Genomic DNA, 17,647 nt, shown 5'->3' on the forward strand with positions numbered 1-17,647 from the left:
AAAGGTTAGAATGCAAGGATCGCGGTTAAAAAGATGTTTCACATATTGCATCTGTAGAAATGCTTTAGGGGATGTTTTGATTTAATTCGAGTTTTCTGAAACAAACTTGGTTAATTTTAACTACTCAAGGAGTGCGAAAGCACACTGGCTTAGTTAACTAGGAATTTTTATCACTTTAAGGAAAAACGATTTTTGAAACTGTTTTTGGACGCGTTGATAGATTTAAAATCAGGAAAATCCTTGGGTAAACTTTCCGAATCAAAATCACTTTTCAACTAAGCTTACGAATCTCATTTCTTAAAAATAGGTTTACTACTTTAGCGTTCCGTGCACCTTTTATAAGTGACAATAAAAGGCCTTAGTTTAAGGGTAAACTCGGTTCTGAATACGCAAATGCGACACTTCCTGTTAAATGGATTCTTTTCAAGAGTAAAAAATATTGCCCCATAAGTAGTTCTATTTAGACAATTGAAGCATCGTTTAACTGACGTGAAATACATTCAAGCATATCTTTATTTGCACTGTATTTATCATTTTCTTTATTTACTGTTATTTTGTGACATCAATATCTCATTTGTACCGCCTTAGATAAACATCATAACAATAGTAATCGATATATTGATGATTTGGTCTCTGTGGGATCGATAATCTTTTATATTACTCTGACGCGATTCGTGCACTTGCGAATACAACGATCAATCACTCCAGAATTTATCTATCTCATCCTACATAAAATAGCCTAAAGTAATTTCAGGCATAGCCTCAGGGCTATACTGAAACCCAAGTAACTCAGTAAATTCCTTATGATTAAATATGTACTCAATTCCTATAAGTTACATGCATTGCACCAGCATATTTCTCCCATTGAAGTTGATTGCATAGATACCTCACACTTGCCTCGAGACCTAAGGTTTCCATGAAATCAGGGTCAGGGTACCTAGTGGGTAACATCGGACGCTCAGATAGGATCGCATAACGCTTTCTCTGAATTTCGTCTATGAACACAACATGCATATCATCGAAATTCTACATCCTAAAAAATACGGTTAGTGGAGAATGCTACGGTTAGTGGAAAATTCGCATTATGGGGTGGTTCCCATAATGCGAATTTTTTACAAAAATAACCTACTTTTTCAAAGAAATTCCTAAAATACCCCTGGTTTCAAAAAAAAATCCCAAACTACCCCACTTTTAGGAGGAGGCGCCAATTTAATTGACGACTCCTCTTAAAAATTGAATGCAGGCGCCAATTGGATTGGCGCCCCTATGTATAAGTTGATAGGAGGCGCCAATTGGATTGGCGCCTCAGTGTAAAATGCAATTTTTTTGTTATAAATAGATGTGTTGTGTGAGTCATTGGTCCACATCTCATTTAATCATTTGGCAATCATGTTTGGTGTTCGTCGCCGATACGGAAAGGTGATTTATGCGAGAGACAAACCTCAGATGCTGATGTTATTCTAGAACATCACTACGTTCGATCAACTGAAGAGGGAGTTGGTTCGTTGGTTAGATGGGAAAATACCATAAGGGTAAAAAATTAGAAGTATTGAGAGACTTGACAATATCTTTGGTTGGGTGCGAATGAAGACTGATAAGGATGCTAGGGAAATGATGTTCGATCGAGATGACATCAATTTGATTGTTGTAATCAGTTAGAAATATTTTTATTTTCAGATAGCTTATTTTGTACTGATGTTTGTTGTGAGCCTCGTTGTAACAAAAAGTTAATGATATATAATGATTGAAGGTTACAGAAATACAATGTTGCAAAAAGCTTAAGACCCAGACGATGCTCCTCGATTGGGACAGTTGTTCTGGTTGACGATAGATACTACATAATCTTATCATTTTATCTGTGGAATCCATTTATGTCCTGATACGTGTGTTGTTTGGCCTTCCTTTTTTCTTTCTACGCATCTCGTCATTATGCCAAACTATATCACCTTCATATGGAGGCCAGTATTCCTCCATTGGTAGTACCAAGAAGCTTTGATTATATACATTCATGACGGTGACGACCTTGTACGCATCAGATAAATGGTTGTAAGCGTCTTGACAAGTATAAGTGCATGCTGCAATGACATAGGAGAGAGGAATGCGGAAGGCCTGGAATTTTCCACAATTGCACCAACTTCTATTTAGTCTAACATCATAGGCTAAATTTGGTCTCCCCTTGTTGTGGTCCATTGTTTCCTGGACGCTGAAATTTTTCCTATGACGGTCAAAGACTGTTATAGCGTGTGTGCTAGCTTTGATGCTCTCCTCTTTCATGACCTTCGCGCAACACTCACTGAATACTTGCCCAGACATTAACACCACACTCCATCTTTCACCTCTGGCTGCGAATGTAGAAGCCAACCTATAATAGGTCGATCTTACTAAGGCGGTTATCGGTAGATTTTGAATTCCTTTGAATACCTCGTTCATGCATTCCATAAGGTTTGTTGTCATATGGCCCCATCGATAACCTCTGTCAAATGCCTTTGTCCACTGCTCTACTGGTATGTTATTTAGCCATCTTCCTGCGTCTTCATTAGACAGTCTAATTTCATCACGATAATATTGAAATGACGGTTGAGTTAGAGCATACCCAGCATTCACCACCTTCTTATGAAGATTCTTATCTCTTATAGCACGCATGAAGTTTTGTGCAATGTGTCTGATGCAATAGACATGGGTAGAAGGAGGATCATGCCATCAGTTGTCATGGTTATTGTAGGCACTCTCAATGGTAGCATGTCTATCAGAAATTAAATAGAGATTGGCTAGTGGAGCCACATGCGTTCTGAGATGTCGAAGAAAGAAACCCCATCCACCAGCCGTTTCACCTTCAACTAGAGCAAAGGAAATGGGAAAGACATTTTTGTTGTCGTCTTGTGCAACCGCCATAAGCAAAGTACCTTTGTATTTGTCGTATAACCAAGTGCCATCAATTTGAATAATAGGTTTGCAGAATGCGAAACCTTTGATGCATGGGTCAAACGCCCAAAAGAGACGGTGAAAGATTCTATTACCTATAACACAGGTTTCGTCTGGCATCATTGCTGGCAATGTCTCCATAATTGCCACAGTTCCTGGGACATATGTTTTTAATGCCCATAAAAACCGTGGCAATTCTTGGTATGAATCCTCCCAGTTGCCGAATACCTGTTCAACAACTTTTGTCCTTGCAATCCAGGCTTTCTTGTAAGATGGAGTATAATTATATGTTTTTCTGATATGCGATATAATTATACTCACCTTCACTGATGGATCTTTATTAACCAATGGCAGAATGTCTTGACATATCAATGCAACGCTTAGTTTACGGTGATCTTGTTCAACGTTAGTTGCAATGCAACTATGAGGTGGGTCTATTGAAGCGATCTCCCAAGATTCATTTTTCTTTTTGTAAGATGCAGCCAACCAAAACTTACAAAGGATGTTATGACATTCGATAACATACCTTCTTGAATCAGTGTGTTTCACTATAAAATCAGCAGAGTTTTTCATGTGGAATTTTTTGATAGCTCGCACACATTCTTCTTTGGTATGAAACATGTCTCCCACCTTTATTTCGCCTTATGATCATGGATACGGGTTATAGAAACCATTGTTGGATATATCATTGTTGTGCATATCCAAATTTTTCATATGTTGAGGCAGATTGTAGACATGACTAGGAGGTATTGGTGGTGGTTCATCATCATCTTCAATGTCGTTGTTCAGCATTTGATCAACCTCTATCTCGGTCTCCTCTTTTTCTTCATCAATGACGTCTACTTCTGCTTCTGCTTCTAGGTTGACGTCATCTGACCATTGTGGATCAAATTCACCAGATTCATCCTAACTTGTTATTTGAGACTGTTGAGACGGTATACATGGTTGAAGAGTAATGTACAACTCAATACCGTTGCAGCCTGAATGTTCATGACTAACAAACATGTATTCAACATCTCCATCGTCTCGTACCTTAAACGGGAAAAACTTGCATTGACTATTCTCAAAAAATATTGGATTTTGATACGTGATCTTTGACACAATACCCGATCCTATACAGGATTGTACTCTATTTTTCAAATGCAAGAAGGTTGCATTTCTCTTGATCGTGAGTGTAATGGTATCAGTGTTTCGAAAACAAAAACCATATAACTCAGACTCGTATGTTTCAACGTTGCATTGAACGTTGACACTGTATTTTGGTGAATATGACATTGTGCAGATGAAAACTATTTTCTTGCTGTAGATGAATGTGAGTGAAGTGTCTTGGATGATGATAGTAAGACACTTATATAAAGGAGTGAAGTTTCTCACATGCTAGCTAGTTCGAAATGACGTGTCGCACATGCAAGCTAGTCCGAAATGATGTGTTAACCATGCAAGCTACTAAGAAGTGACATGTTCAGCATGCAAGAGAGAGAACAACCACGTGTCGGACATGCAGACACATACTCCAAATGAATTGGCGCCCCCATTCATTCCTTGCACATGGGCGCCAATCCATTTGGCGACACCTTGTCAAAGCATGCATGCAGACCTCGAAACCAAGCAATCAGACCTAGGTATTGCATGCATGTCCCTATGGAGGCGCCAATTTGAATGGCGACACCATGTACAAGTTGTACATGGGCGCCAATTCAAGTGGAGACATCATGCAAGCATAACTTTTCATGCTCCCATTCATTTGCCTATAAATACATCCACTCCATCAACACTTCTTCCACACCATCACTCTCAATACTTCCTCTACAATACTTCTTCTACAATTTCATCTGCAATAACTTCTTCTAGTTTCATCTGTATCAACCCCCCGATAAAATGTCTATCCTCACAATGGGCGAATCACATAGAGGAACGGTTGCAAACATCGCAACATATGTAAGTTTTTTCTTTTGTTAACTTTTTTTCTTTCATCTGCAACAACTTCTTGTAGTTCCATCTTCACCAACCCCCTTTTATTTTAACATACCAACTTAGTCAAGTTTTTTGTTCTTTCTTTTATAGGATGTATCAAGGTTCCGGACTCGGGTCCACGAATATGTCCATATGGACCCGATGATTCAACCTTATGTTGAACTCGCCGATTTTGGTCATATAAGCAAGATTTTGTCTTGGTCCGTAGATAACAAATTCATTCTAGCTTTATGCGAAAGATGGTGACCAGAGACACACACATTTTGGTTCCCAAATGGTGAGTGTATCGTGACGTTAGAAGACATCTACATGCTTTTGGGACATCCCATTGAAGGTAAGGCTGTTAATGGTAAAACCAATTATGCAAATTCAATTTGCATGGATCTCTTGGACACTGATTTGTTAGATGATAACGCAAGAGGTCAAGGTATACTACTTTCACGCCTTAAGTCGTACTATAATAGTTTATACTTAGATGAGCATTCTACCGAAGATGCTCGAATAATAAAAACTAGGTGTTACATTATGTTGTTAATTGGTTCGTTTTTATTTCCCGAAGGTAGTGGTTCTAGCATGCATATTATGTATTTACCTTTACTTAGACATATAGATAGAGTAGGAAGTTACATTTGGGGATCTGCTTGTCTAGCCTATCTCTATAGATCCTTGTACAAAAACTCACACAAAGACACATTCACATTTTCTGGATGTGTTGTTTTGCTAGAAGCATGGGGTTGGTCAAGACTACCATCCCTAGCACCCGTCAACAACAACCCTTTCACATTTCCGTATGCACAAAAGTAAGTTATTTAAATTGTTATATCTTTACTTACTTCTTTAAAGATTATTATCTCTAACTAATAATTTTACCTTTTTGGTGTAGATGGTCTGCACGTGGTATAAGTTACAACAGATGTCCAAGACACTGTATTACTCAGTACCGCAATCTATTAGATCACCTTCGACCGACAGACGTAAGGATAATAACTTAATTATTTCGTTATAATTTGTTAACTTCTTCTACCTAGATTATAATCCTATCTTCTTTCATATTTCAGTTCATTTGGCGTCCATACCTTAATTTGGATCATGACCATGAGGTCAACACCGAAGACGCAACCGTATGGACTGCATGCACACCGATAATACAATTCACAACTGTGGAGATACACAACAGTGATCGTGTGAAGTTGTAGTTCGGTATGCCCCAAAACATCCTAGATCCCCCAGCTAGCCTAGGAGAATGGCATCTGCGCAAAGTTAAAGACCAATGGAACTTCAATCCATGGTAAAGCTTCGCAAGATCGGAGTGTCACAAATGGAAGCACCACCATGACCATGTGTTAACTGACGCAGTCATGCCAACTGAAGAAAAACCAAGTCGTACTTATATTGCTTGGTACAAATCGGTTGGTTTTCAGTTCATCGCTGAGGATATGTACCTGTACGACCCACGCCAGATGACTTACACACCTGACACCTCAATATCAAACCCCTAACAACAGTGTCATACCGGATACACATAACCCCCTGTCCGTTAAATGTTCCGTTCAACCAACACACAAACATACAACTAAAACATGCCATACACCCAACCCCAATACCAAGAGCATACCCCATATTACCACCAACAAATTGACCATCAACCTGAGACCCAACATCGCTTCGCACCCACCCTATCACCCTACCAAAGTAGCCTTAGCTAGAACACCCAACGATCATTCAACACCAACCGTCCCTCCTCCTACCATACCCAAGAAGCCCAAACCTCACAAAACCAAAACATCCAACAACCCTATCTCTACCAAACACCCCAACAACCACTCCAACCTTTCCTCGACACATCATTCACACCCATGTCTCCCTTCAACCGTCTTGGTCGCCCATCAATGAGTCAGCCACAACCCAATTTCTCTGGCATGGGTCATGAACTCAGCTACGGAGGTACACCATCGATGCATACTGAAGACTATGCCGACTTGTCTGACTACCTCAACAGGCCTTCTCCTGTAGTTGGTAGTGACGCTCCTGGCCCCTCAGATGCTCAAACATCGGTACTGAATCATCAACATGGGTTAGGGCCACGGGTTAGGATAGCTAGAGGATGTGGGACCGGAGGTCGGTTAGGTGATCCTGGTCATCACCATTAGGCTTTTTTGTGTAAACGGAAAATTTTATTAATATCAATTAGTCCTATTTCAAATTTATCTATCACGTATACCATTTACCAAAAAAATTGCATTTTACACTGAGGTGCCAATCCAATTGGCGCCTCCTATCAACTTATACACAAGGGCGCCAATCCAATTGTCTAGGGCACCTGCCCTAGCCAATCCAATTGGCGCCTGCATTCAAGCATTTAAGAGGAGTCTCCAGTTGAATTGGCGCCTCCTCCTAAAAATGGGGTAGTTTGTGAATTTTTTGGAAACTAGGGGTAATTTGGGAATTTCCATGAAAAAATGGATTATTTTTGTAAAAAATTTCCATAATGCTTCTTTAAGCTTCTGAGACCAATCTTTTCTAGATATTGAAACTTTTTCTCTAAGATTTGTTTAATCACCCTATTTAACACTTCCATTTGTCCACTAGTCTGCGGGTGATATGGTGTTGCTACTCTGTGCTTAACTCCATATTTATCTAAAAGTTTATAATAAGGTGTGGTACTCCAAATCTAGGGAATATGTTATTTTTGAATAATTTAATCACTACTCGTGTTTCATTTGTAGGTGAGGCTATAGCCTCAATCCATTTAGACACGTAGTCAACAGCTACTAAGATATACTTATTTCCTATTGATGATGGAAAAAGTCCCATAAAATCAATCCTACAAACATCGAAGAGTTCTACTTCTTGGATATTTCTTAATGGCATTTCGTCACGCCTTGAGACGTTCCCTGTGCGTTGGCACCGATCACATCTGGTAATGTAAGCATGAACATCGCGCCATAATTTTGGCCAGTAGAGGCCGGATTGGAGAATTTTAGCGCATGTTTTAGATGTGCCTGCATGTCCACCATAAGGTGCGGAGTGACAATGTTTTATTATGTTTCCTACCTCTTCTTCAGGGACACAACGACGGAATATGCCATTTGTCCCTCTTTTGAAAAGGAGAGGTTCGTCCCAATAAAAATACCTTACATCACTAAAGAATTTCTTCTTCTGTTGGTAGTTAAGGTCGGGGGTATGATATCAGCAGCTAGGTAATTAACAAAGTCAGCGTACCAAGGTATGTTGGTCACTGCTAGAGTTCTTTCAATGTTCCAATCCATTGGAAAATCGGAGTTATCGTCTTGAATGGTTTCGATTTTTGCCATGAGTCTATCCTAGGTAAAATCGTCATTTATTGGCACTAGGTCTGGTTTTAAATATTCAAGCCTAGAAAGGTGGTCAACAACTACATTTTTCGTGCCCTTCTTGTCTCGAATATCCAGGTCAAACTCTTGCAGTAAAAGGACCCATCGAAGTAACCTAGGTTTAGCGTCCTTGTTGCTTATTAGGTATCGAATAGCTGCATGATCTGTATAAACTATAATTTTAGCTCCGACCAGATAAGATCAAAATTTATCAATAGCAAAAACAACAGCGAGGAGTTCTTTCTCGATTGTTGCATAGTTGAGTTGGGCGGCATCGAGGGTTCTACTGGCATAGTAAATTACATGTAATTTCTTGTCCTTTCTTTGTCCTAGAACAGCACCAACAACGTAATCTCTAGCATCACACATGATTTCAAAGGGTTGGTTCCAATCTGGGGGTTGCATAATAGGCGTGGAAATCAGTGCATGTTTCAAAAGTTTGAATGCTTATATACATTCTTCGTCGAAAATAAACTCGACATCTTTCATTATAAGGATAGTTAGAGGTTTTGTTATTTTAGAGAAGTCTTTAATAAAACGTCGGTAGAAACCGGCGTGTCCAAGAAAGCTACGGACTTCCCTAATGGTCTTAGGTGGTTTGACATTTTCTATAACCTCTATTTTGGCTTTATCAACCTTAATGCCCTTTTCAGAGACTATGTGTCCTAATACTATTCCTTCGATAACCATAAAGTGACACTTTTCCCAGTTTAGCACAAGGTTTGTTTCCACGCATCTTTCTAGAATTTTCTCAAGGTTGGCTAGATAGTCTTCAAAACTGAATCAGCATACTGAGAAATCATCCATAAAAACTTCCATAATATCATCGAGGAAGTCTGCGAAGATTGACATCATACAACGTTGGAAGGTGGTTGGGGCATTGCAAAGTCCGAAGGGCATTCGTCTATAGGCAAATGTTCCGTAAGGGCATGTAAAGGTTGTTTTCTCTTGATCTTCAGGGTGAATGGGAATTTGGAAAAATCCCGAGTATCCATCTAAACAGCAAAAGTAAGAGTGTCTAGCTAGACGCTCAAGCATTTGATCTATGAATGGGAGAGGGAAATGATCTTTCCTAGATACCTTATTTAGTTTTTTATAGTCGATGCACATACGCCAACTGTTTTCTACACGTTTAGCTACATGCTCGCCTTTCTCATTTTAAACAACCGTGACGCCTCCTTTTTTAGGTACCACATGTACAGGGCTCACCCATTTACTATCTGAAATTTGATAAATTATACCAGCCTCTAGTAGTTTCAGTACTTCTTTCTTAACCACATCGCTCATTATAGGGTTTAGCCTTCGTTGATGTTCTCTAGAAGGTTTAGAGTCTTCCTCCAGCAAGATCCGGTGCATGCACACGGATGGGTTTATCCCTTTGAGATCATATATGTTATATCCTAAAGCTGAGGGATACTTTTGCAAGATATTTAAAAGTTGGTTTCTTTCATCTCTATTCAAGGTGGCGCTTACTATAACTGGGAGATTTAGTTCTTGATCTAAAAACTCATATCTTAGATTCTTGGGTAGTTCCTTAAGCTCTATAGATGGTTTCTTAAGACATGGCATATGGTTCGGGGTAAGTGCTAAGCATTCATAAAGGTTGTCATCCATGTGAGGCTCCAGTCTAAATCTATCGTCTTCTCTTATGGAAGTCGAGGAATATTTCATCGTCTCGGGAGGTCTTTCTTGATCTAGCTCCCTTATGCATTCATCAATGATATCGATGGCATAACAAGAGTCTTCTATGACTGGTGCCATTAGGAATTTGGATAAGTATAGATTCTATCTTTTCATCACCCACTTCGAAAGTTAGCTTTCCTCTTTTAACATCTATTATGGCTCCCGCTATTGATAAGAAGGGTCTACCAAGGAGGATCGGGATTTCGTCGTCTTCTTTAATATCCATTACCACGAAATCTGTTGGGATATAAATTTGTCTGATTCTAACTGGAATGTCTTCTAATATGCCTACTGGATATTTTACAAATCTATCGGCTAATTGATGAGACATATTAGTCGATTGTAATTCTCCTAGGTTTAACCTTCTACAAACTGCTAAAGGCATTAGGCTTACGCTTGCTCCCAAGTCTAGGAACGCTTTGTCTATAACATGATTCCCAAAAATACAAGGTATGGAAAAGCTCTCGGGATCTTTCTCCTTCTTAGCAAGTTTGTTCTCAGCAATGGAGTTGCATTCTAAAGGTTTTGTATCATCCAACCTACGTTTGTTGGTCAAGATGTCCTTAAGGAATTTAGCATAAGATGGTATCTGGGTGATGGCTTCGGTGAAAGGGATTTCTACGTGGAGTTTTTCAATCACTTTTATAAACTTTTTATATTGGTTATCAATTTTTGTCTGTTTAAGTCTTTGCGGAAATGGAATTGGTGGTTTATAAGGAGTGGGTGGAACATAAACTTTATCTTTATCTTCTCCCTTATCCTTCACTTTCTGGTCTTTTTGTCTCTCTACTTCCTCTACTTCATCTATAGACACAACATTTTTCTTAGAAGCCTTTTGTTCACTCATGACTGGGTTTACAGGTTCGTCATAGGTGGTCCCACTTCGTAGGGTAACAGCGTTAGCTTGCCCTCGGGGGTTTGGTTGAGGTTGTCTAGGAAATTGCCCTTCGGGTGTGGCCTGAGGGGCTTGTTGTTGTGCTATTTATGAGATTTGGGTTTCAAGCATCTTATTGTGAGTGATTATCGAATCAACCTTAGTTCCTAATTGAGTGATAAGTTCATTTATGTGAATATATTGGTTTAGGAACTCTTTGTTTTGCTGAGTCTGGGCCGAAATGAAACTTTCCATGATTTTCTCTAGGTTCGGCTTGCAGAGGTTGGATTTGTCTTTGATCTTGAAAACTTGGTGGTCTTTGAGGGGTAGAGTTTTGAATAGGGTTATTGTTTTTATAAGAGAAGTTTAGATGACTCCTCCATCTCGGGTTGTAAGTGTTTGAAAACGGGTTTCCTTGGGCATAATTGACCTGGTCTGAATTTGATTCAGTTAACAGATTGCATTTTGGTGCAAGATGTCCTTTGGTTCCACAGATTTCACAATCCATAGCTACTACGACTGTAGGATTTGCAGACATGTGTTCGACCTTCAGGGCTAAAGCGTCCATTCTAGCTTTCGTCATGTCCATACAATTGACCTCATGTATTCATCCCTTGGTCTCCCTTTTCTCCACTGATGCTCGCTCCGACTCCCATTTGTAATGGTTTTGTGACATATCTTCGATGAGAGCGCAAGTGTAGGGGTAAGGTTTGTTCATCAGAGCATCACCGGCAACAACGTCGTTGGACATCTTTGTGTTATAGTGAAGTCCATTATAGAAGGTGTGAATAATCAACCATTGTTCTAGGCCATGGTGTGGACAAGCTCTTAGTAGTTCTTTATATCTTTCCCAAGCTTTAAAAAGTGATTCACCCTGATTTTGATTGAATCGGGTTATTTGGTTTCGAAGGACAGTGGTCTTACTTGGGGGAAAATATCTTACAAGGAACACTCTCCTGAGGTCTTCCCAAGTTGTTACTAAGTTATCCGAAAGGGAATCTAGCCAAGATCGTGTGTAAGACCCCAATTTTGACCCTAAGATCCCTCAAGGATCATAAGCATCTTGGTTCCCTTTGCCTTTGGGTGGGACCTCTTGTGAGTGGTTTGAGATCACCAAGCATGTTTGAATCGTATATTATTGCTTTTCTCATTTTTTTTATTTACTAACCAAAAGCACAAAAATATGTCACTAACATCTTTTGTTTGTAGCTTGAGCAATCACAAGGTCCAAAGCTCCTAGAAGATCATTGGTGCAAAGGTATGGTCAAGTGAAGATGAAAGCAAGCATGGCAATGGTTCCCAAAGCTCTCATACATCAAATATGCCTTCCTAGTATCTCAATTCATCATTTTGATCAAAGCAAATCAGAGGGTTTGAGGTTTGTTCCTCAAGGAAACCCTAATTCATCTGATCACCTACAATGCCTTGCTAGTGAAGCAACCTCAGCCCATGGTCAAATAAAATCAAAGGAAGTTATTTAATTAATCATTTCATGCATATTTGAACTTATTTGAGTGTCCTCAATCATCAATTCATCAAGATCTGAGTTGTGGACTTGAGAAGTTGATCAGTCAATCCATCTGACTATTTTGAACTACACTGAGACCTAACTTTTTATGTGTTGGTCAAATGGATATTATCCCAAAAGAAAAAATGTTTTTAAGGACAATATGAACAACTTTCATGTTCATCAAAAATTGATTTGAAGCTTGTAAGGTCATCTCCCATTCCAAGCCATTATAGGTCATTTTGACTGAAACCCTAATTTTGGGTCAACTTCCCAAGAACATAACTCATTCATTTTTTATGATTTTGAGGTGGGATCAAATGCATTGGAAAGCTTAGATGTCTACTTCAAATGTTACATTGAACAAAATTTCAAAATCTCAAAGGAAATACATGTGATAATTCAAAACATTATAGGTCACTTTGGACCAAATGCATTGAAAGGCAAAAAAGTCCAACTTCAAGTGCCCATAACTTCTTCATCAAAAATCCAAATGATGCAAACTTTAAGTCCATTTTGATTGTCTTGAGAAGATATACAACTCTTATGTTGGAGGGTTTCCCATTTGGGGCTTGAATCCTCAAAAAATAAGGGCTTGAAGATGGTTCATTTTGACAAATTTCTCAAAGGCATATTTTATGCATTGAACTTCATGGCCTGTTTTCATAAATTTTCACATTCCAAATGAGTTTTTGTTCAACATAACAGTTGTTCTTTACACCAAGACCTTTCCAACCATTACCCACATGCCTATGTTTCCATTTTTTAAGTGGCACTTTCGAAGAGGTGAAGTTTTAAGCCCAATTATACATAACATGTTGAAACTCATTGCACAAGCTTATGCATTGCCAACTACACGTCCATTTCAAGTTGTTTGGTCATCAGCATGCAAATGCAATTGAGTTTGGGCCTTCTACATGATCATGCAAGCCCATGCAAGGGAAATCCACTTGCCATGCACACGAGGAAACTCACTTGCTCAGCCAATTCCAGCTATAAATAGAGGTGCATACCTCCATCAAATCTCAACCTAAAGGCGCCTGATATGCTGCACAACTAAATCCATAGCCATTACCAAAGGAACTAGTTCACATTTCATAAAATTTTCAGATATGAAATTCAACTGAATTTGGTTGAATCTTTAGATCTAAAGTTCCTAGACCTTCCTCATATGATCCATTGAACTTCTATTTTGCAAAAGGAAGCAAGGAAAAGAGCTCAAATCTTCACAATCCAAAGGTATGGTCCAACTGGTTTTTGCTTCGAATCTCCTTGTTCCATGATCTATTTTCCTGGCCAATGTGTTTTCTGAAGTCCTCACCTGAGAGGCAAGCCAGTGGTGGCTTTGATTTTATGTTTTGATGAATTTCAGTTCATGTACCTGGATTTTCCAACTCTGATTTCTCACTCCATAGAAACTTTGAGTACAATCCAAGGTTACAGGGGTGATGTACATCACCCTAGCTTTCTAATGATATGAGGATCGCTCATTTTTATTAAGTTTTTAAAACCTGCAAATGTCACCGGAAAATACATGCTCGCCGGAGAAGACGGCGGTGTACACCACCGTCTCTTGCCAGATTGAATCTGGATCCTTGGATGCACTTCCCACATTATAATCTCAGCCATGCATTTGGTTTACTTTCAATAATGCTGGATGTTTCTCATTGACTTGGACTCACCATGAGCGCGCGCTTGAGGACCTTAGGATTGGCCACGTCAATTAATGAGATTCAATCCAACGCTCCCTGATTTTTGCTATTTTCTAATTTCTGATTTTATTTCTTTTATTTCCTTTATTTTCAAAAATTCATAACTTCTTTATTTTTAATCCAAAAAATATGGGACCAATTGCATTCTTCTCCATTTAAATTCTAGTTTCTAAAAATGATTTTTAATATTTTTTATTTTGTCATTTGATATTTTTTGTGAATTTTCTCTTTTCTGGTTATTCTTAATTCATTTTAAATAGTTTTCAATATTCAAAAAATACAAAAATATTTTCTCAACCTATTTGAATGATGATAGATCTATGAAAAATATTCTCATCAATTTATTAATTGATTTGAGATTTATTTGAGATTTTAGTTCAATTAGGTTATTTTTATTCATTTTTAATTGATTAAAAATAGTTTCTGACTTTTAAAAATGCTGAAATTTTTTGTCAAACTTTGTTTGACCTTGTTGAACTTGGGATAAATCACTTGGACCTTTCAAGGTTGATTTGAGGTGATTTTGAAGTTTGACCCTCCTTTAATATTTTAATTCAAGTTTATTTTGAATATTAAAAATACCAAAAAATATTTTGTTCATTTCTTGACTTCCAATCTTCATCTCATTTCTGTTTTTGATTGTTTGACCATGATCCTCAATGTCATTGGTCAACACTTGTTGATTGGTACATCCCATTTTCATTTAATGCACTTATTTCTTTTCATTATCCATTATTCTTCTTCATCTCCTTCTTCTTCTTCTTTCTTTTTGATCAATGAGTTAAAGGTTGATAAGTTAGCATTGATTAGGGAGGCTTAATCTTCCTTGATTCAAATCTAATTCATCTTATTCAATTGATCAAATGAATGGCTTTGCATTAAGGATAGGTTGCTTCCTAAATCATGCAAATGACTTAAACCAATACAAGATCAATTCTCTTCTTCTTTTTTTGGCATGGCAAGTTGTTGGAACTTGGTTTACTAATCAAGACTTCTAACTTGTGTTGTTGCCTACATTATTATTGACCGGCCTCAGATAGTTGTCAATTCTACATAAGTCCAATTACGATTGCTTAACATAGCGCTAAATTTTCCTTATGGCACACTAACTACTAACACTAACCATTAACCATTAACATTTACTTTTTGCACTTTACATTTATGCAATTTACTATTCTTGTACATATTTATTCATTTGCTTTTTCCCTTTGCTCACTTGAGCACATGTTTATGTTAATTCCATTTGCCTTTTGCTCACTTGAGCACATAATTGTGTATATATCATTTGTGTTTGTGTTTTGTTTTGTTTGTTGTGAACCAAATGCAAAGAATTGGACAAAATGGACTTAGACTTTAGGACCTTCCCTATGAAAATTTGGAGTCAAAGAGCAACTAGGCCTCATGCCTTTAGAGTGCTTAAATGTCAAAGAGCAACTAGGCCTCATGCCTTTAGAATGCTTAAAGCTTGAAGATGAACATTGAAAGGACTATATTCTAAACTCTCTCTTGTCCATTCTTTGATTGTTTATAGAACTTTTTGATGTGTGTGTTCTTGTGCTAGGGATTCCAACTTGATCCAAATTGAGGAACCATTGCCATGAGCTTCCAAGAGAGAGAGAGAGATCCAAGATATATTGAGGAGCTTCCCAAGAGTTCATTTGATTGTTTATTGCTTGAGTTTATGCTTATGTGATTGCTTATTCCAAAGGGTGGGAGCTACTTGGATCATCAATATGATCTCAAGAGTGGAACTCCATTGTGGTCTTATTCTTTATCCCTCACCTCTTGTATGCTTAGGACTTTAGCCTTTCTTCTTCTTCCCTCCACTCTAACCCAAGCCAAAACCTTTGTGCAAACATTTAACACTTGCTTTCAAAATTAGAAACCTAAGCCTTATGCTTTTGATTTTCAAACTTTTCTTTTCATAACACTTATTTTGAATTGAACTTCTAAGTCAACTTTGACCATTTTGTAAATACTTTTCATTGGTAAATACAACTCATTCAAATACCTTTTTGTGGTTTCGATGGCCACATTCTTAATCAAACTTTCCATAACCTTTAGCTATTAGGTTTGAGTTATCCTTGAGGTAGATGTAATACTCACCTATATCCTTAGTGATGGACAATGAGTCCTCCATGCTTATTATAGGGTTAACCCCTCACTAGCATGTTGAAGCTATCCTCACATGGTGGATTTGTGGTTTTAGGTTGAGTTTTCTCCCTTGGATAACAAAAGACCTTAAGGCTTTTGGACCAATCAATTCACCAACTTATTTTGAGATTTTTACCCCGAACTACGAGGTTTTGATCCTAATCTTTTTTTAGATGGTACGTAGGCAATGGGTTTATCCATCCAAACAAAAATGTAAATAACTTGTATATTCTCTCCTCATCTCTTCAATCATGTTTGCACAAATAAATTTTCACAAAACACCAACCTTACAGCCAATGTGAAAAGGTCTCCCTAGGAGTACCTAGGATGTTTTGGGTGCTTAAAACCTTCCCATTGCATAACCAACCCCCTTACCCAGATCTCTGACATTTTTACTAGTTTTTGATTCGATAAAACTTTTAGGTTTTTGTTCGCTTTCTAACCATTCCTTTGGATAAATAGAAGTGCGGTGGCGACTCGACTTGTATGATTTACCTTAGATTTAATCAATATCTCTAATGGTAACGAATACCCCGCTACACCGTGTTATATCTTTGAGGGAAAACAGAAATAGTCTTAGACAAATTGCGTCAGGTGAAGCACCGTTGGTCTTGAATGTATCAGCTAGTTGGATAAAAACTTTTAAATGTTAATTTGGGTTCTCTGTAGCGAGACCCGCGTATTGATTTTGTTGTACTGGTTATAATAATGAGGGTTTTAATTCAAAATTATTAGCAGGAATAGCCGGGTTTACTATACTAGAACTAGGTTCTTCGTTAAAAGGTTGGGCAAATTCCTTAAGTGGTCTCCGGTTACGATCTTAGGCCATTACTCTCCTAATTCTTTGGAGCAAACGACGTGCGCGAGCTTATCGCTCTGGCTCAGCTATTGGATCTTCTAAACTTCTGGTGCTGTGAGTTTTTCGCATTTACCGACTAATAGGGCCTTAGTCTAGACGGTGTAACAACAGGGTACGAAAATTTGACGTAATTGGTCCCCAGCAACGGCGCCAAAAACTTGATGGGTGTTGTGCAATATGCTATCCGCAAGTATACAAAATACGTCAAAGTAATACAAAAGATCATCGTTCCCACAGAGACCAAATTGTCAATCTATCGATTTCTGTTGTTACAATGCTTATCTAAGGTAGTCAAATAAGTAGGTTCAAGTACACTGAAGTGGAAATGACGAAGTAAATAAATTGAGATAAAATGCAGGCTCAGATGTAACTCACTTCAGTTAGGAAATACTCCAATTGTTTCTAAACAAATCTACTTATGGGGAAATATTTTCTACTTAGAGAATAATTAATTTAACAGGAACTGTCGCTTTCGCGTATTCAGAACCGAGTTTACTCTCTAATTAATGCCCTTCATTGTCACAGATGAAGGGTGCTTGTCGCGTTAAAGTAGTAAACCTATTTTTAAGAAATTAATTCCTTGACTTAGTTAAAAAGTGATTTTGATTT

The 17,647-nt window shown here is 38.1% G+C and overlaps 1 protein-coding gene and 1 non-coding gene across 2 annotated transcripts; one reads left to right on the forward strand and one right to left on the reverse strand.

Annotated features, from left to right (window-relative positions):
- Positions 1-9,963: 9,963 nt before the first annotated feature.
- Positions 9,964-10,779, reverse strand: LOC127136754 (uncharacterized). Its single transcript, XM_051063277.1, has one exon. The coding sequence runs from the start codon at positions 10,777-10,779 to the stop codon at positions 9,964-9,966; it is 816 nt and encodes a 271-aa protein (XP_050919234.1).
- An 833-nt stretch (positions 10,780-11,612) lies between these two features.
- LOC127077491 (small nucleolar RNA R71) lies at positions 11,613-11,719 on the forward strand. Its single transcript, XR_007787294.1, has one exon. It is a non-coding gene; the product is annotated as a small nucleolar RNA R71 (small nucleolar RNA).
- The last annotated feature ends 5,928 nt before the right edge of the window (positions 11,720-17,647 follow it).

Source organism: Lathyrus oleraceus, chromosome 4 (assembly GCF_024323335.1).
Source record: "Lathyrus oleraceus cultivar Zhongwan6 chromosome 4, CAAS_Psat_ZW6_1.0, whole genome shotgun sequence".
In the NCBI taxonomy this organism is placed as follows: domain Eukaryota; kingdom Viridiplantae; phylum Streptophyta; class Magnoliopsida; order Fabales; family Fabaceae; genus Lathyrus; species Lathyrus oleraceus.